Raw genomic sequence first — 20,374 nt, 5'->3', positions numbered from 1 at the left:
TGACAGGAAATGTTCATAGGGGAGGTCTCCCGGGAAAAACAGCCAGAACAGTTATTAAAAGAATTTGTCTATCATAGATAGTTATGCATTATATCTATATAGGCTAACTATAAAAATACAGTTTTAAAAGTCAAGTCACAGACTATAAAAAATATATAGGGCTCTATTTTCGTCCATGCTAAACCCCTTATACCTAAACTTCTTTGCCTATTTTTACTATTTTGAAGAACGTCGATCTACATCGCCGATCTACATCGACACGTTGTGAGCTTGAAGATTGCCTATTTTAACTATTCAAAAACATTTTTTTAAATAGTAAAACAAGGCAAAGAAGTTTAGGGATAAGGGACGAAAAAAGAGCCCATAGTGCTCAATCTGAATGGCACTTAAATTGACCGCTAAGAACGTCCATAGAAGTCTTTTCAAATCCAACGCTTCACTGCCAAAGACGTCTATAGACGCCCTATGGTCTTCCCAGTGGTTTTGGTTTTCGCTATTCGCCAATGATGGTTGGTTCAATCAATGTTTTTAGGTTGCTAAAAACTCCGTCTCCATCTGTCCATCAATGTAAACAGATGTAAAACAGACAAAAATACAATAATCACGGATTCCTTTCCCAGATTGCGTTTTTGGTCAGAACAAGCTTTATTCAATGGCCCATAACTAAAGAACCGAATGATCCTGGTTACAATCTTTAGTAATGTTTTTTTCCCATGGCCCTAGAGAGAGACCGGCCGAAGGTCAAGTTATTATTATTATTATTATTATTATTATTACCCTTATCATTATTATTATTATTATTATTATTATTACCCATATCATTATCATTATCATTACCATTATTATTAATATTTGTATTATTATTATTATTATTATTATTATTATTATTATCATTATCATTATTATTATTATTACCCTATATCATTATTATCATTATTATTACCCTAGATTATTATTATTATTACCCTTATCATTATCATTATTATTATTATTACCCTATATTATTATTATTATTATTATTATTATGATGTGGTTGTACCTGCAGGATGGAAACGGTCTGGGAGAAGTGGTGCTGCTCCATGGTAGAGGTGGAGTACAGGGCGGCCAGTGGGTGGTCAAACTTCTGCAGGTAGGTGTTGCTGTAGCCGCGGTGGTCCAGGTCATGACATAGACACGCTACCAACAGGCCCTTCTTCTGTTAAGGCACACAAAGCACAACGAGGACACAACACTGGATTCAATCCATCAGTGCTTTAGAAACAACCGAAAAATACCTAACCGAAAAATTCTTACATACAGTATGACGTATGCACGCCCTACTTGGTCACACAAAAGCACAAACATATTTGTGCTCGTATTTCAAATCAATAAATGTAAACATCCTTATTTGTGGTGAATGGCCTGAATACTTTGCACTGTTTAGGCTACCCCATCTGAATAGATTATGTGAGCATAATACAGAATAGCAGAATAATAAATTACTATCCAACGTAAATGAGAAGATTCTTTTATAAATTCTACAGATTCACATATACGTGGGTTATTTTAGGCTAATGTTCCCCCAAGAATTGTAATAGCTGGGGTTCATTTGGTTGATTCTATTCATAATGATGTAATTATGTCTTCATAATTTGTTAAGGTGTGTAATATGGATAATATTCATATTTTATATTGTACATGCATATGTCTTCATGTTGAGTAGTGCTATTCCTCTGTCCTCACTTGTACAAATAGCACTAGTCATAAGTCAACTAGAACTACCATCAGTTGCTCAAAGCCCTGGAGAAGAAGGTAACAGGTGTAAACGGTCGTTCAGGCCAGGTTTAGAGCGCATCATTTCCACTCACACATGCATGAACACAAACGAGTTTCACCCCGCCACCCCGCCGCCAGCAGCTCCACTTCAAGAAACGGCGAACGCAGAACACGGCCAAGTAGGGCTGAGAATCTTTAGGTGTCCCACGATTCGATTCGATTCCGATTCTTGGGGTGACGATTCGATTCAAAAACGATCTTTTAGATTTCTCCGATTCTCGATTCAAAAAAGATTCTTTTTCGATTCTAAAGCAGTTTTTTTTATTTTATTAAATCAATTAAATAGAATTTTAGCATGATCTACCCCAGTCTTCTGGCATGAAAGCAGAGTACATTTAGTAAAAAGCTTGTATAAATGTAAAGGTTTTATCAACTGAATGATTTAAACACACAAAGGTTAAATCCAAGAGTAAGAACATGTCTCATTTATTTAGCTTGCACAAATTTTAACCAGTACAAAAGTTACAAAATCTCTTCTCACTCAATACCAGAACAAAACAAAACAATAAAACAGGTGTAAAATAAATACAATTGGCAGGCTTAGCTTAGCTGGTAGTAAATGCACTATGCAGAAACCCAGGCCATAATGCATTGCATGCACAGGTACATTTGTGCAAGAAAAAAAAAAAAAAGATTTTTGGAAAATGAGAATTGATTCTGAATCGGACGGCATTAGAATCGCGATTCTAACTCGAATCGATTTTTTTGACAGGCCTACGGCCAAGGCCGGTAGAGCTTCTAGTGTGTATAATATACAGTATAAGGCAGAGCAGAAACACACCTCTAGGTCAGTGAAGACAGTGGTTCTCTGGAGGATGGCGTACATGCAGTGTGCCACCGTCACCGCATGCTTCCAGTTGTGGTACGGAACACGGCGGTAGTTCTTGCGCACGGACATGGTGAACCGACATAGCTTTTCCAGCTCAAAGCTGTGGTAAAAAGGTAGGTGCGCACACACACACACACACACACACACACACACACACACACACACACACACACACACACACACACACACACACACACACACACACACACACACACACACACACACACACACACACACACACACACACACACACACACACACACACACACACACACACTAAAAACATTAATATCCTCAGTAATGGCTAGAGGGGTAACAGGACAACTCACCCCTTTTCCTCCCGTAATTTTGTTGCCATTTTGTTGGTACATTATATGGCATAAGAGAAAAAAGGCTAGAGTTATATGGCCTAACTAACTGTAATAGTCAATTGCTCTGTGCTGTTGATGAATTTACTATAGTGTTGAATTAAGCATACGTTAACTGTCGAGAGTTAAATGAATACAATAAAACAGTGAAATTAAAAAGGGCAAAACCAGTTAAAAGGAGACCAAGAGGAAGTGTGTTTTTAGCTGCTTCTAAAAAGCCAGCAGCCGAGGCTTCTTTCTGCAGTGAGTTTACCTGGTCTCCCCACAGGACTTATGGATCATGTAGACAAAGACAGCAGGCCAGATGTCCTCCAGGGGACTGATGTCAAAGTGGAACCTGCGGGAGGGATGGCAGAGACAGTCGTTTAGAGACATGTGTCCTGCACCGCTGCACGCCTGGGTGTGAGAAGACGGGATGAGAGGACCAGTGTCCAAATGGAAACTACAGGTTAAATATAGAGCGGCCATTCCCCAACCTGTGGCGATTGCCAAGTGGACCTCCAAATAATGTATTGATAACATTAACATTAAAAAAGAATCACACCCGTGTGAAGTGAGTACATCACATTCCGTGCTCAACCAATTAAATCAGCACAAATGTCATTCCAGCCAATCACAATTTAAGTCTTCACTTTTCTGTCCTGACTTTTGTCTTCAATGCTTGTGGAAGAAAAAGATGGTAAAGATGTCGGTAGATTGTAAAAAAGAGGACAGAGTATAGCATAGTAGTATATAGTATAGTATAATTTAAAGGACCTATAACATAAAATTCAACTTTTTTCCTTTTGTGTTTTTGGGGCTCCCATAATTGTGTTTTCTATCCCCACAAATAACCAATTTTGAATAATCAGGCTTTCATATCATACTGGTGCTTTAATGGAAATTGCTCTCAGGAACAGCTCAACTGATTTTGGTCTCATCGTGATGTCATCAATGTCACCCTACTTTGTATAATTCCTCCTCTTCTTTAGTCTTCAGTTCCAAATGTGCATTTCCACTTTGTTTACAATGTCCACCATTGTTGATTTTCCAAGCTGGCATGTAATGGAAACAAGCCTGGTTTTATCTAGCATCAGTATTATAATGACTCAAATATGAAATAATCTGCATATCAGCACCCCCACCAACTCAGGACATTGTGGTACTGCATTTAAAACTGCTTTCAAAGTCCAGAAAGAAATGACAAGGGCTGGTTATATCAGAGTGGTGATTGAGGCTCAAACCATTAGGAATAACTTTGAGGGACATAGACAATATGATATGAAATATTAAAAGCAGTTTTAAAATGCATGTTATTTGCGCTTTAACTCTTGAGAGCGTAAAATGAAAACAAATGGACCCGTATGAGTCCATTTGGTTTCATTTCACGTTCTCAAGAGTTAAAGATCTCTAAGGGTTCATTTGGTTACCAACTCTCCATCATTTAGCTGGGGACTGGTTGAAAACCACTGTTCTAGCATTATTGTATGAGTATGTACCTCTGTGCCTCCGTATTCAATCAATCAATCAAATGAAACGGACCACTTAAAAATAAATTCAAGTGGGCCCTGATCCAGAAAATGTTGTGAACCGCTGAATCGCTGATTATGGAGACAAATCTGGCAAGAAAGTCCTTTGCTTCAAATTCAAAGCTTATTGATTATTGAAGATGCTACAGACCGCATTCAACCACTAGATGTCACACTTACACACATCTGTTGCATGAGGTTGCTTATTTTCGTGATTCACATCTACAGAGTGAATCCATGGAGCAGTACCCTGTGGGCCAGGTGTAGCTAATCAGTGCTGCGGTGTAAAGCTGTGCTTAATGGTAAACCGCAGCTATGGCCGCGCCCAGGGCACCCCTCCGTGGATTCGTCTTTAGAGGCAGTTATTTCCCAAACTTTTATGGCCAGAGCCCACTTGAAAAGTCTGACCTTATGATGATACAGCCATAAAAAAGGCCCACTCACATTTCAATCTCTTTGTATATGGGGGTGGGGAGGTTAAGCTGGGTTAGGGTCTTCCACTCCTCTGACGTGCAGATGCTGTGGTACGAAAGCTTCTCCATGGTCACTCTGTAAATGCATTCCGAATGCCGGATCCGATGGTACATCTGCAGAACACGCAGAGAGATGTTACGAAAGGTGTGTATGTCTAGATATTTCATGGTGTAGTTCAAACGAACCGTCACTGTTTTCGCTATAAAGAAGTGTTTAGTTTCCCTGTGATAAACGGCTTAAACAACAAATATGAATGCAAATCACTGGCGTCCTTTAAAACAGGCCTGAAAATCCACCCTTTCCTTTTTTCCCCAAACTGTACATTTTTTATTATTCTTTTGTGAATGGAAACGACATCACCTTTTTCAGTGATATTCTTTTAGACTAAGTGTTTGACTGTACTCTGTTTACATTTCTAGCTAATAAAGTATCCAATCAATGAATCAATCAATCAATCAATCAATCAATCAATCAATCAATGAACATAGTTTGTGGCTTATAGTAGTTGTTACAGGTGTAAATCACCAGTCTCATCATGATAAGACATCATATTGATTCTTCAGCCAATTATTGCATATTTGCTAATATCACACATTTGTTCGGTACAATCAATAAGATGTTTTAGCTTTGCATCGATTAGACTGCAAAGTCGTTACAGATCTGCTTCTTTGCTACGTATCAGGGGGTCCCCAGCAAAAGTTGTTAATATTTTAACATCTTTATCCATATTTTAATGCTTTGGCTATTATTATAATTCTTTCATTATTAATATACACCTTTTTGTCCCACCACAAACTACTCTCTGGTCTTAGTCGATTTGAAAAACATCAGCGCAGCACAACCATTTTTCTCCCAAGACAGACCATACCATTGAGAGGGCTCCTGCATAGCTGATAAACATACTCTGTAATCACAACATATCAGTTGTTGTCGGGCAGAAACCTCTTGTCTCCATATTGTATTTTTTTTTTGCATTTTGCATTTTCTTTCTGTAAATGAATGCCCTACTTGATCATACAGTACTACAGTGTCACACAAAAGCATCAAAAGTAGCAGATCTACAAGCTCGAAACATGGCGCGAAGCATTTTGAGCTCTGCAACGTATTATTTATTTCTTTTATCCTGAAAATTTACATTTTTGGACGTATGATGAGGTTTCCACACGACAGAGATGACATTTTAGCCACACGTCGTCTCCTTGTCCCTTCGTAAACATCAAGGGACAAGAGGCCAAACCTCTCACGCCTTTCATCATTCATAATAAATACAGTAAATTAGTTGAGATTGAATTGCGGCGGAGACACGAGGCAATGGGAAAGACAAGATAACAAGGGCTTTGTGGGTCTTAAAGTGTGAACGCACCTCATTCATCGTAGAACTAACTTTGTGACGCTCTTGCCTGCGTAACGGTTGTCGCACAAGGCAGCGAGTTATAGGACCGCATGACGGGGACAGCCAGACCCAAGCCTATCTGTCTGTTTGAGCATGATTCATGTTCAGTACGTTACGTAACCTTTTGCACCGCACACAGAATCGAATGAACAGGCTTGTTGGAAACGGAAGAGGAATTTTACATTATATATCGTCTCTGTAGGGTGGAAACCTCATATGTCCAAAACTGTTACTTTACAGGATTCAAATTCAAAAGTAGCAGATCGACAAGGCAAGGCAAGGCAATCTTATTTGTATAGCACATTTCAACAACGAGGCAATTTAATGTGCTTCACACATCAAGACAAAGCATCGCTTTGTGCCACGTTCCGAGCGTGTAGATCTGCTACTTTTGATGCGTCTGTGTGACACTGTAGTATGATCACAAAACGTTCAAAAATAGAAATAACAGGTTTCCGGCCGACAGCAAGGATATATAGATCCGGCATCAATCGTGTCAGAATATTAATGCTAAAACTTAAATGAAGAAGTAATTGTGTATGCATGAATGCATGGATATAACCACGGGTGACTCACATTTGCACAGTGTAAGGCCAGGGCACAAAAGACGGCAAACATCTTGAAGTTGTTCTCGTCCGTGTTAGTGAAGGCACTGCCGCTCAGCTTGTTCACCATCTGTACCACACCGATGACGGTCCCTCTGCTCACGATGGGCATGCACAGGATGTTCCGTGTGGTGTAGCCGGTTTTGAGGTCCACCTCTCTGTTCAGGGGGGGGGGGGGGGGCGTAGGAAAATAGGCAACACAACAGATTATCTTATATCCATATTTAAACTTTGTGTGTTTTTTTCGTAAATGAACGCCATACTTCATCGTACTACAGCATCACGCAAAAACAACAGCAGATCCACGGGCGCTTTGAGCTTTTAGATCTGCTCATTTGAAGCGTGAAAAGGTAACAGTAACCGACAGAGACGATTTATTCAATAGCTTGGTTGGTAAGGCTGCTACAGCTAATGCCAGTGATGTAAGTAACCAAAAATTCGCAATTTAAAAAAAATGCAGAGTGTGGTTGCCGCAATCGTTGATTTTGTAACCTAGTTTTCTTTTCAGCCAGTGCCAATTATCTAATGTAATCCTGGGCGCTAAACTTCCTCTGCCAACCTGGGGGGGGCAGCGGACTGACATCATGCCTCCTTCTATGCATGAGGAGTCCAAGCTGCTTCTGAATGTCTCTCCTTATAATACAAGTGGAATCATTGTCTATCCATGTCAAGCTGGTCTATAGCAGATTTGAATGCTATATTCATTATTTTGGGGACAACCCAGTCAAGGACCCCACTTTGAGAAGTACATAATCTCATTCTGTATCATGAAATATAATAATTCATTAATATGCATGGTTAATCTTGCACAGTTCTTCCCAAACAATGAAACACAGTGTCTAACGTAGTTGCTCATGCTGTGACGGTGAGAGGACGAAGTCACCGTTCAATGAGGAAAAATGAGGAGGCTCACTACCTTCAGGTTTCTCAAAATGAATAGTTGTAATGCGGTTCATCCTGCAGTTGCAGTCGGATGGTTTGCTTGCGGTTGCAGATGACTACAGTGTGCAGTTCCCACAAAGTTGCATCTACTTCAGTGTGTTTCTCAGTCTGTCAGTGATTTCTGTAGTGAAACTCCAAAAACCTATGTTACAGTGTCAGAGTGACATATCTTTAAAAACAAAAGATTGATTTTTTTGTGGACAAATGAAAGACTGAGAAAGACTCTGTTTGATCAAAATACATTTGACCATGTTGACTTAGTGGTCCGGGCACACTTGGCTCTAAAGTAGCTTGACAGTGCATTGTGAGTTTGAGTCCTTTTTTTTTACTGCATGTCGACTCTGCATGTGTCCTGTCCATCTAAAGGCAGAAAATCTCTTTCTTTCTTTCTCTCTCTCTCTCTCTTTCTGTGGACACTGGCATGCATCCACTTGAGATTTAACTGTTTTTATTTTCCTTTGCCGTTTGTAGAAGTGTAAATGTAACGTGTTACAGCAACAACGCTCATTGTTTTTTTCCTATTAACAGATCACACTTCATTCAGAAAAGGTTATGTACCGGTCGAAATTAAATATTGTAGCCGTAGATCAGAAGAGGTCCATATAAACTCAATGGAGAAAAAAGTATTTCCCCCTCCAATGTCTAAACCGGAAGAGCAACTGACGTGAATAGGGTCTATTAGGTTTCAAAGCTCACACCATAGCAATTCGGCCAATAGGAAAGCAGCTCACGTCACCAGATGGCTGAACCCACCCTGGGCAAGACCGCGACTGAAAAGACTATCAACGGAAGTGCGGGATTTTAGCGGAAGTATCGCCGAAGGAAATGACGTTGATGCTTTACAAATCACTTTACATTCTCCGCGAATGAAAAATGTGTTGTGATTGGTCTGGGAAATATCGTATCCGGGGGAAATACATCTGACGGATATTCCGGAGGATACAACCGCCGATAGCTTCTCAGCCTTAGGTTGTGACCAGGCTTTTCTTTTCGCAGATAAGTAAGCCTGGGACCAAGGCTAGGCTGAACCAGGAGTCGCTTCTGGCCAATGGACGGCGACGTCGTGTGCGTGGCGGCCATCTTAGATGTAGTTTTTAAATAACAATAGCTTTCTCAATTTGCAACCGATTTTCAAATGGTTTGGTTTGTTATAAACGACAGAGACGTCCGCATTGCTTTTAGAACTTGCTTGATTGAACCACCCCGGACATGTGATTCAAATTTGACCCCCGTGATCATGCGTAAGTGATTCGGAGGGGATTTAACCCCCGAAATTCATGGTTTTGCGACAAACGGTTACATTTCTCGCATTTGCGGCGCCCCCTATGGATGAAATGCTTTTAGAACTTGGTTGATTGAACCACCCCGGACATGTGATTGAAATTTGGGATGGATTGGACATTCCGTTCGTGATTTATGGCATTTTTGTGATATAGGCCCCTTCTACTAACTTCGGAAGACGATTACGGCCGAACGATACGCACTACCAAAATTCTGCAGTTGGTGTTTTAATCGGATAGGTCCAGAAATCATGTGTGCCGATTTCTGTGAGATTTGGACAAAAAGAGGAAAAGCAGAAAGTGTGTTTTGGACAAAATTCAAAATGGCGGAAAATATATCGTGGCGTGGCCTATATGGGGAGATGCGTCATGACCCAAGGAATCCAGGGAAAAATTTATTTTACGACCTACGGTTCAAGAGTTATAAGCCAAAAGGTAAAGTGGGCTGTTATAGCGCCACCATGAGGCCGACCGATAACATTTTAGTGTTAAATAATTTTAGGGATAATGTTGAATTTATCCTCCAAGTTTTGTAACTATAGTGCTTACAGTATGTGGAAGTAGTACGATGCCCAAAAAGTGGCAGAATAAAGTAAGTAAAGTATTACTGTCTACTAATGATTTGTAATGTATGAATAATGCTTTACAATGTATTCTTGATGAATTAAGAAAAGGTAAAAAAGAAAAAGAAAAAAAAGAGTCAATCCAATGGAGTATACATATAAAAGCATTCATGAGCTTAACAGAATTTTTTTTCATTTTTCTCATTTTTTTTTTTTTTACATTTTTTTTTTTTTTTTTTTTCATTCTTTTTTCATTTTTTTTTTTTTCATTTTTTTTTTCATTTTTCATTTTTTTTGAAAAGTTGTGTAAAGGGCAACCAATAGGAAGACAGGGTGTGTGTGTGCGTGCGTGCGTGCTCTTGCGAGTGCTGTGTAAAGGCCATCCAATTGCACAAATAGCAGACCTACAAGCCCACAAGGTATCGCAGAGCAACTCATTGAGATCTTGTAACTTTAATTTCAGCCCTGTAATTAAGCCCTTATATGTCTCAGCTGTGGAAGTGTAAAAGACAAACACTATGACTGGGAGTGGCGCGCAACTTGAAGGTCTTGATCTTGAATGGTCTTGAATGGGGGGAAACTATGCCCGAACAAATTGCTCTATCGCAAAAAGTAAAAGTCGAATGCAAATAATTTTTTCGCTGTGAGTGGCCTAAGATATTGAGGTACACCATGTGCGATTGTGGTGTTGGTACGATCGAAAATGTGGTTATAAGAGCGAGTTAAGAATTGTCATCGCGATAATTTCCTCGTAAGAATTTTACAATGGAGGTCAATGAGCAGCTTGACTGTATTTGTGTCACTTAAAAGGCCGTAGTTCACATTCTGTATGTCTCTGTGCTTTGGTGGTCACATTGTGTGAAAGAGGACATGTGTGGCTACAAAATGACCAAAGAACATGCGTGTAAAGTGAATATTTTGGCCGGGACGGCAATTTGTTTGGTAAATTTTCAAGGAAAGATTTTCTGTTCTACGCACTCTAGTGAAAGAAGCCTGCACTCTAAGTTGGCACTAATTAGGCGAAACGGCCTGCGATTGAACTGCGATTTCGGAAAAAACGTTTAACGTATTCGAATACGGTTTGAACCACGAAAAAGTCCAGAGTCGTGTGAGCTTTCTAAAGTTTAAATCACGTTTCTACGACAAAGTATGCCAGAGTAATGAGGCTGCAAAAGTGAGGTTGATTTAGAGATAAATCCCATACATTGTCGATGGGAGGAAAAAACTATAAATAAAGTTAAATATTTTAAAAAGTATAAACTTTTTCAAAACAACTTTTTCACCAATGAAAGTTCAAAGATAGATGAACATTATAAAGTTTGAATGAAGTTTCAAAGTGAAAGTATGACGGAGTAATAAGAGCTCAAAAAAGTTAACTGTGAAAAATGGGACCTTTCTTCCATCGACTCTCACTATAAAGAATGTAAAAGAAAGTTAAAAAGTTAAAAAGTATAAAAAGTATAAAACTTTGTAAAAATAAAAATACAAGCACACATCACTGCAAAGAGCTGAACAGTTTGAAGTTTGAACTACATTTTTAGGTGAGGTCACAAAAAAAAGGGTGGAATAAAGAAGAATAAATATAAACTGACAAGAACTATTGTGTGCTCGCTGTGGCGAGCCCACAATTACAAGAGTCTGGTTGCCCATTCGGGCAACCAGACTAATAAAATACTGCACAACTGTAAGGTATTTGAACGAAAACACATCGCATGGATGCACCTGGGACGACGTATCCTCAGTGATGTATCCCGAGGTTATCTGGGTTTCGAGTAATTCCAACTTCCACTACATCTCGGTTCCAAATATTGTACTTTATCTACTAGTTACTTTGTAGACTTTGATTATTATTACAAAACATACAGGCACCACTTCAGCCCTACAGTATACATTTTGGCCATTTGAAAATAGCCGATCTACAAGCTCACAATGCGTCGCGATGTGACGCATTGTGAGCTATTTTGTTTTATACATTTCTTTACACTTTAAATGGAACATTCTGTATAATGAGTACATTTAGAATTCCGGACTTTTACTTGTTAACAGACTCTGTATTTCTACATTGCAGTATTGATACAATTACTTAAGTAAAACATTTGAGTACTTTTTCCACCACTGGCTAATCCCAGAGCGCGGGTGCAGATGGTATTACTCATTCAGGGCTTTGGATAGTCATCTAAATGAATGAGTAAAGTGGTTCTAGACATGTGCCTAATGCAGTGGTTTTCAACCAGAGGTCCATGAGGGCCAGGGTTCCAGGTGGTCCCCAGCTAAATGGAGAGTTGGTAACCTAACCAAATGGGCCTTTATTAGATCTTGAACTCTTGACAGCGTAAAATGAAACCAAATGGACCCGTCAAGGTCCATTTGATTAAATTAGTGTTAAACATCTGCATTAGCAGGCTACTTAATTTACAAGAACTCTACACAATTAGGGAATGTAAAATAATTCTAATTCATCAATGCAGCATGGAATTGTGGACAAAATCTTATCCAACGACAACAAATATTCGTTAGTTTTGGGTCTGCAAGCTAGACTAAATCTCATTAAACGGCGGTCAGTCCTATAAGTATAGGACTTATGAACAAGCAGGCCCCATCTCAGTTCCATACATAAAGTGTGATATGATGCCTCTTGGAACTATGACTGGTGGCATTGTTTCTTTATTGTCAATGTACTGTGTGATCTGTTGTATAATGTTTTCTGTATCCTGATGACTGCTGTGCACAAAACAAATTTCCGAAAGGACAAATAAAGTATCTACTGTATCTATCTAAATAATTGGGCCTTGATATGAAATAGGTTGAAAACCAATTACCTAATGAATGGCTTGCTTGGCTAGAATGGTAACAATAACATCCTAAAGACAGTCGTGAAATAGAAAAAAAGCGAGCTGAACAGATTTGTCCAGACCAGTACATCTGCTATTTTTGAATATTTTCCAAAAATAATTGTTTTTGGAAAAATGTGAATTATTTTGAAATGTTTAGAGCTTGAATGTCAGCCACTCTTACACCTGTAATCGTGTGATTGTGTGTGTGATGTTTACCGGTTGAACCGAGGATCTGCATAGGCATCTGGGATATTTAGGACTTCCCCTGTCCTGGCCACCAGTCCAGCTATTCCCTTGTCTATAGAAAACCTATGGGAGGAGAGGCTTATAATTAGTTCTCACACAGTCTAGGACTGCAATAGTTCATTGCTTAAAATAAATCAAATCGATAATTGATTTTTATAAAAAAACATTTATTTTGGGGAGAAATGTTAGCTTTTTAGACAAAAAAAAAGAAAAACATAACAGCTCACAAGGCCTCGTATCATGACTCATTGTGAACTTATAGATCCTCATTTTATGATTTGCACTTCAAAGCATAAAATTAGGCTTTAAATGGTTAATAATGATAATCAATTTAGTCGATCATAGAAAATCTGATTATTTTTGCGTTGGTTCATTGACACAGAAAAAAAAACTATCACACAAAAGACAAACACCTCGAATATTCAATTAAAGTGGCACCATGTAAAATGTTTTAATACATGCAATTGTGTCCAATCTGTATAGTAAAGTATGTTACAACTGGGGTGGTTGTATTTCGTCTCCCTGCTCATCTATTGAGACATTTTGATCGTGTCAAAGGTCATGTCTCACACCAAGACACATGGATCTGATAACATATTTAACTTGATGGTCAAGATTGAATTTATCCCAAGCAGGCAGGCTCTATTGGCTCTATTAATAATAATAATAATAATAATAATAAACTTTATTTGTATAGCACCTTTCATACATAAATGCAGCTCAAAGTGCTTCACAGGGCAGGACACAAAAATAAAATACAATAAAACACAAGTAGTTAAAATGATAGAACAATGGCAGAGAACAAAATTGAATATAAGAACATAAAATAAATAAAAACACCACATGCAGCAAATCAGTCAGGGCAGGGTAGGAACGTGCATAGTAAAACTCAACTAAAAGCAAGGGTGAAGAGGTGAGTCTTGAGTTGAGATTTAAAAATGTCTACAGAGGGTGCGTGTCTGAGCTCGAATGGAAGTTTATTCCAGGCTGTTGGGCCGTAGAAGCAAAAAGCTGCCTCACCATATTTTTTTGTGCACATTCTTTTAGGCACTTCAAGTAGGCCAGCATTGGAGGACCTGAGGGAGCGGTTAGGGACATATCTAGGTAGGCAGTCACGGAGGTACGTTGGTGCGAGACCATTGAGAGCTTTATAGACAAGTAACAGAATTTAAAAATCAATCCTAAAAACAACCGGAAGCCAGTGCAGTGATGCCAAAACTGGAGTAATATGTTCTCTCATCTTAGTTCTAGTTAAAACTCTAGCTGCTGCATTTTGGACAAGTTGTAATCTGTCTGTAATCTTTTCTTAGGCAGTCCTGAAAAGAGTGCATTGCAGTAGTCAAGCCGAGAAAAAACAAAGGCGTGGATTAGCGTTTTTGCATCGTCCAAGGACAAATAGGCTCTGATTCGTGCAATATTTCTAAGGTGAAAAAAGGCAATCTTGGTAACATGATTAATGTGTGAATTAAAATTCAATTCAGAATCAATAATAACCCCCAGTTTCTTTACTGTACTGTTACTTTCTACAGTCAGGTTGCCAAGTCTGCTAATTATTGATTATTTTTGCTCGCTAGAACCGATTATGAGAACTTCTGTCTTATCCTCATTTAGCTTGAGAAAGTTCTCACTCATCCAACATTTGATGCTAGACAGACAGGTCAACAGCGGGTCTAAAGCACAGGGATCATCTGGGGCCACAGAAATATATAGTTGGGTATCATCAGCATAGAAATGAAAATTGACTCCGTGATTGGTAATGAGTTCACCTAATGGCAGAATGTACAAGGAGAACAGCAGAGGACCAAGAATCGAGCCCTGTGGAACACCAGAACTGATGTCGTGTTTGTCTGAGTCAAACTCGGCTAGATTGACAAAGTAACTTCTGTTTGAAAGGTAGGAGGAGAACCAGGACAGGGCCGTACCAGACAGGTCTATCCAGTGCTCCAGACGCTGTATTAAAATTTAATGATCAATCGTGTCAAATGCAGCCGTTAAATCTAGAAGTAAGAGAACGGATACATGTTTCTTGTCAGCAGACACCCTAAGATCATTCATTACTTTTACAAGTGCTGTTTCTGTGCTGTGACTTTTCCTAAAGCCAGATTGGAATTTGTTGTGCACATTATTGTTCTGTAGAAATACATCCAATTGATGAGAGATGCATTTTTCTAAAACCTTGCCCAGAAAGGGTAGATTTGAAATGGGTCGATAGTTACCCAAAACAGAGGGATCAAGATTGTGTTTCTTGAGTAGGGGCCTAACTACGGCAGTCTTCAGTGAGTCTGGGAAGACGCCTGATTGTAGAGAGCTGTTTACAATTTTTAGGATATCTCCAATCACACTGTCTAAGACCTCTTTGAGAAAGGTGGTGGCTCCATATTAGCTCAATGGTAAAGATTTAAGCACTTAAATAATCAAAACAGTCACAGCCCTAAATGAAATAGAGAAAACAGATGGTATCGCATCAAGACAGCAGACAACAGGAGAAAACGCACCACGCACCTAATTTCTTTGGTTTTCCTAAAGACAGGCTTGCCCTCGTGCTCCTCCCCGATGTCAAACAGGTCAGAGTAGAGTTCTTGGTTGTTGTGATCGACCTGGAAGAGTGCACATCTGTCTGCATTCACCAGGTTTTTTGCATATATCTGTAACACACAAAACCAGGGATATATATATGCATACAGATGTGATATTCCAACGTTTCAGAGAGCCTGCCCATTGGCACTTCAATGGGCAGGTTTCGAAGCGACTCATTTTGATCTTGCACTTTTTAAATTTGAATCCTGAAAATGAAAGTCACAGTTTTGGATATGAGGTTTCCATCCGACAGAGACCATTATGACGCTATTGTACTATGAACACCAGGTTGAAAATGTCTGTGGGTTATAATAAATTACAATTATAATTATAAGTACAATATTTAACCTATAAAAAGTATTAAGAAGAGCTTGTCACTAAGTAAAAACTACAATTGGATTCAATGGAACACAGATTTTTCCTGAATAACAGTTTTGGACATAAAATATTTCCATCCGACAGTGATATATATATAATCGTCTCTGTCGGGTAGAAAGTTAGAAACCTCATGTCATGGTTACTTTTGGGGATTCAAATTCAAAAGCATCGAAAGTAGCATATCCACAAGCTTGAAGTTTGCTTCGAGCTTGCAGAGCTGCTACTTTTGATGCTTTTGTGTGACGCTGTAGTATGATCGCGTAGGCCGTTCATTTACGGGGGGAAAAAACACAAAAAGTTAGAATTACGGAGATAAGAGGTTTCTGCACAACAGCAACGATATGATATATGATATATACTAAGACTTCAAAGGCTCTGCAGCTTGATGAAGGGGGACGGGTGGGGGGAGACCTGCACATGTTGATTCCCATCTGTTTATAGGAGTCTTGTGAGCCAGAGGCAACAGCGCCAAATGAGCAACTTGTGAGATTCGCCTGGCTTTAAAAGGCTGCATTGTTGCTATAACGGTAGTAATCTCTCTCACAGATTCTGTTAACAGCAATATGTGTCAGCACTCGCTTCCCCATTTTTTCCTACCCAATTTTGCACCAGTGAGAGGAGGGAGGGGCGGGGGGCAAGGCGACAGCCCTAGTTACAGTTAGTTGAATCATCAAAACTCCTGCAGACCATAGACCATTTTATATAAATAAATAAAAGGTCAGCACCACGTGCGCGCACACACACACACACACACACACACACACACACACACACACACACACACACACACACACACACACACACACACACACACACACACACACACACACACACACACACACACACACACACACACACACACACACACACACACACACACACACACACACACACTCATTGGTGTGGTTTGAACTTAAGAAAGGGGAGGAACCAGATTCCCATATTGAAACGCTAGTTATGCATCCTTTTTATTGAAATTCACCTTGTTGATCATTTTATATCGTTGGCAGAAACTTTGTTTCTCTCTCTATATTTCTAGTTTTCTTTTCTCTCTCGAAAAGTTATTCCCTATACTACTTCCTTACACAAGACTGTGGAAAATAGCAGATCTATAAGCTCTGTGCTTGGTGGACTGTCTATTTTCACTATTTTAGAAACATTTTTAAAGCGGTTTAATGTTCATGCTTGTTTTAATTTAGAAAGATTGAACATTTTTTTTTAACTAGAGCTTGTGAATAATCATAACTAAATTCAGGATCACAGGTTCTTTTTCCCCCTCCATTTCCTGAAAAGTAACGGTTTTGGGTGTAAACCTGGTACAAATAACAAATCGTCTCTGTCGGGTGGAAACCTTTTTCAGAATTCAAATCCCAAAGTAGCAAAAGTAGCAGATCAACGAGCTCAAAGCGTGCTGCGGAGCTTACAGATCTGGTACATTTGATACTTTTGCGTGACGCTGCAATATAATCAAGTATGGCATTGATTTCCGAAAGGAAAAACAAAAACCCAACAAGTTAAAATATGGAGATACAGTAAGGGGTTTCTGTCCGACAGCGACAGAATAATTAGCTGTCCTAGCTTGCCGCAGAGAAGACTGCAGTGTCACACACAGTAATGTTACCCCGAGAAGAGAACCACCTGGCCCTGTATTTATCTACTCTGCAGAGCGAGCTGCTGGAACATAAATTATGTCCCAATGCATACTCCCACAACGCACGCATACTCCCAAAACACAGCAGCATTAAGCCTGATTTATACAGTATATTGTAACATAATAATAACCTAAGCCAGTCGTTTTCAAACTTTTCATGTCAATGAAATATCAAATTCTGCTGTCGGGCAGAAACGTCTTATCTCCATATTATTCTAACATTCAGGGGGGGGTTCAGCGTAAAAGCGGCCATGTCTTTCCGGAACCCCAGAGCTGCTATTTTGAAGGAATCCCGGCACTGATTGTGTTTTAATGATGGTGTTTAATTGTGTCGAGCAGGGAGAAAGATTTAGCAGAGCGTAACGCCAAGATAAAATATCATTCTATAATAAATATTGGTTAAATCTATTCGTGAGTTATATGACTGAACTATTATTAAGTAACTCACACAACCCTGGTCTGACCCACGCCTTCTGCTGCCAAATTAGAACGTGTCTTACAATATGTATTGTAAATAAAATAAGAGAGACCCAACGAACCCCCAAAAATCACCCACTTTCTTACTTGTAAAACTGATCAGATAAAATTCTGATTCGGACCGTAACAGCCTTAGTTGCATTCCAGGGTTGCACCACAAACACAGCACATCTACAGGCTTGCAACGTGAAGCATATCGTCTATAACAGTGGTTCTCAATGGAAGTCCCCAGCAAAATTTGTTGCAGCAAATAGTTTTAACCCCTTTATCTATATGTTATAGATCGGCTTTCAAAAATAGCCACGCTGTGAGCTTGTACATCTTCTATTTCTTTGGGACAAAAACCTTCAGATTTGGTATGATCTTAGGATGTCAATAAAAAATTGCGTGTCGCATGCTAGTTTAGGGACGGATTGAGCGACGGACAGGATGCAGCGAATACTTCTGGTTCAAGATGCCGCGTCACAGGACCCACGATTTGTGCCCGTAGAAACGCCTGTCTTTGTGTTTAAACACGAATCTTCTCTTCCAGAAGCCACATATAAGTCCAGAAGCCACATATAAATTTGGGCGTCCTTGACACGAAAGAATTTGAGAACTACTGTTATAGATGATATGATGGACCACAGAAGTGCTGCAACCACACTCACCATAATATGTTCAAGTAGAGAATCTATTGCCACAATGTTGTCAAAGTAAGTTCTGTGGAGAAAAGAAGAGATGACGTTTTGAGATAAAGAAATAAAAAAAAGTTAACTGGAATAAAAAATTAAGCCGCAGACTATGCTGTGACTACAGTTTTACGACCGGCCTCGCATAATAGAAAAGGCAGTGCAGCCAGCCTTAGATTAGTTCCTAAATTAATCCTTTAAATCAGGATAATAACATTATTTGTCCTTACTTTGACACATCTAGTAGGAAGTCATTGAGCTCAGTCTGTTTGGCGAGGCCCCTGCATACCTAGAACACACACAAGTAGGTCATGACACTTAATGGCATTACCGGAGACCACTGCTTCTCAAACAGAGGCCCGCGAGCCCATTTTGGGTAACGGCCCCGTTACACATTTTTTTTCAAAAGATTTGCAGAATCTTTCAAAACAAAACAAGAAAAGTCAGTTTCAGAAAACACATCGCGTTGTGAGCTTGTAGATTGGCTATGTTTCTATGAAGTAATTCATTTTCACATACATTCTGGGTCCTAGGGACCCAAAATGTCTCTTTTGTGTCTGGAGCTGAAAATTGTGGGAAGCCACGAATAGAAAAATACACCACATGCTTCTAGTATTACATGGATGGATGATTTACACACTACTTAAGGAAACGGGTCCGGGGACCCCCAGGGGTCCTTGAGGGGGTTCCAGGAGCCTCAGTGAAATAGGTTAATATAGCATCAGATTACCACTTTAACCACAGTACATTGGATAGCCAATCTACTATTTTACAAAAGACAATATTTTGTAAAATTTGTCGCTGGAACAAAATCATATCAGATTGGGGTCCGTGCTCTGCGGTCCTTGACCTGGCTGAAAATAACAGATTGTCAATCACAAGAAAATTAGTTATTTCTCACCGATCAACACATTGTGTGGCGCTATGGAAAATAAAACTGCATCCTATGTTTGGGGGGGACAAAAAGAAAAAAGAAATGCACCAGCACACGGTACAATTTTAACCAGAAACTAAAATGACGCTGTCGGTTGTTCAATCTAACTTGTAAATTAATGCACTACTTGATCATACTACAGCGTCACATAAAAGCATCAAAAGTAGCAAATCTACAAGATTGAAACGCGTTTTGAACTTCCACAGTTTTTGAATTTGAATCCTGAAAAGTAACAGTTTTAGACATATGAGGCTAAAATCTACAAGCTCACAACAAGTCGCGACGCATTGTGAGCTTGTAGATTGTCTATTTTCTAATGTACGACTTAAGTGGTTATGTTTCTCAAGGTCAGGTGCAACTCTCAGAATTAAATAAACACCTTTTAAGCTTAAAGCGTAGGTTGGTAAAAATTGATAAAAAATGGAGGTTCCATGGACTCATGGGACTTCAAAGTGGAGGTCCTTGAAATGAGAAAGCTTGAGAACCTAGTGGTTGCGGGTCTTGTGACTGTGAAATGACTGTAATTTGAAATAATTTTGTATGTTGTTGTTTTGCGTCTGGCGTAGAAGACATGCATCCCGGTGCCAGCAAAATTTTCATTAAATCTCATTAGGTTTCATTAAAGGCGGTCAAGCCCCATAGTACTGAATGCCATGGTACTGTACCAGAGGTATAGAGAGCCCATTGTGGTGTGGCCGTCGGGGACACTGCTAGCTCTGAGGTGTTGCGCTAAGCGGCCATACTACGTCATAATGACATCTCCAGGGATCTATGGCGAGGTTGATTGCACTGGGGCATCAGTGACAACCCACTTCTTATACACAGTGGA

General features: G+C 39.5%; 1 protein-coding gene across 4 annotated transcripts in view; it reads right to left on the bottom strand.

The window, feature by feature from the left end:
* pde10a (phosphodiesterase 10A) overlaps positions 1–20,374 on the bottom strand; it is an 88,598-nt gene that overhangs the window by 12,169 nt on the left and 56,055 nt on the right. For all 4 annotated transcript variants that reach the window (XR_014569896.1, XR_014569897.1, XM_083775646.1 and 1 more), the window contains 9 exons: positions 18,842–18,900; positions 18,591–18,642; positions 15,360–15,502; positions 12,828–12,920; positions 6,964–7,150; positions 4,965–5,107; positions 3,266–3,349; positions 2,597–2,744; positions 1,040–1,195 (listed from right to left, as the gene is read on the bottom strand). Coding sequence is in view for 2 of the 4 variants with exons in the window: in XM_083775646.1 (XP_083631772.1) it covers positions 1,040–1,195; positions 2,597–2,744; positions 3,266–3,349; positions 4,965–5,107; positions 6,964–7,150; positions 12,828–12,920; positions 15,360–15,502; positions 18,591–18,642; positions 18,842–18,900 (1,065 nt within the window). In the remaining 2 variants the exon portion in view is untranslated. The remainder of the gene's footprint in view (positions 1–1,039; positions 1,196–2,596; positions 2,745–3,265; positions 3,350–4,964; positions 5,108–6,963; positions 7,151–12,827; positions 12,921–15,359; positions 15,503–18,590; positions 18,643–18,841; positions 18,901–20,374) is intronic.

This window comes from Protomyctophum parallelum (assembly GCF_964188405.1).
Source record: "Protomyctophum parallelum genome assembly, chromosome: 10".
NCBI lineage: Eukaryota > Metazoa > Chordata > Actinopteri > Myctophiformes > Myctophidae > Protomyctophum > Protomyctophum parallelum.
The sequence above is the reverse complement of the archived record's forward strand: the minus strand, read 5'-3'. Positions and strand labels throughout refer to the sequence as shown.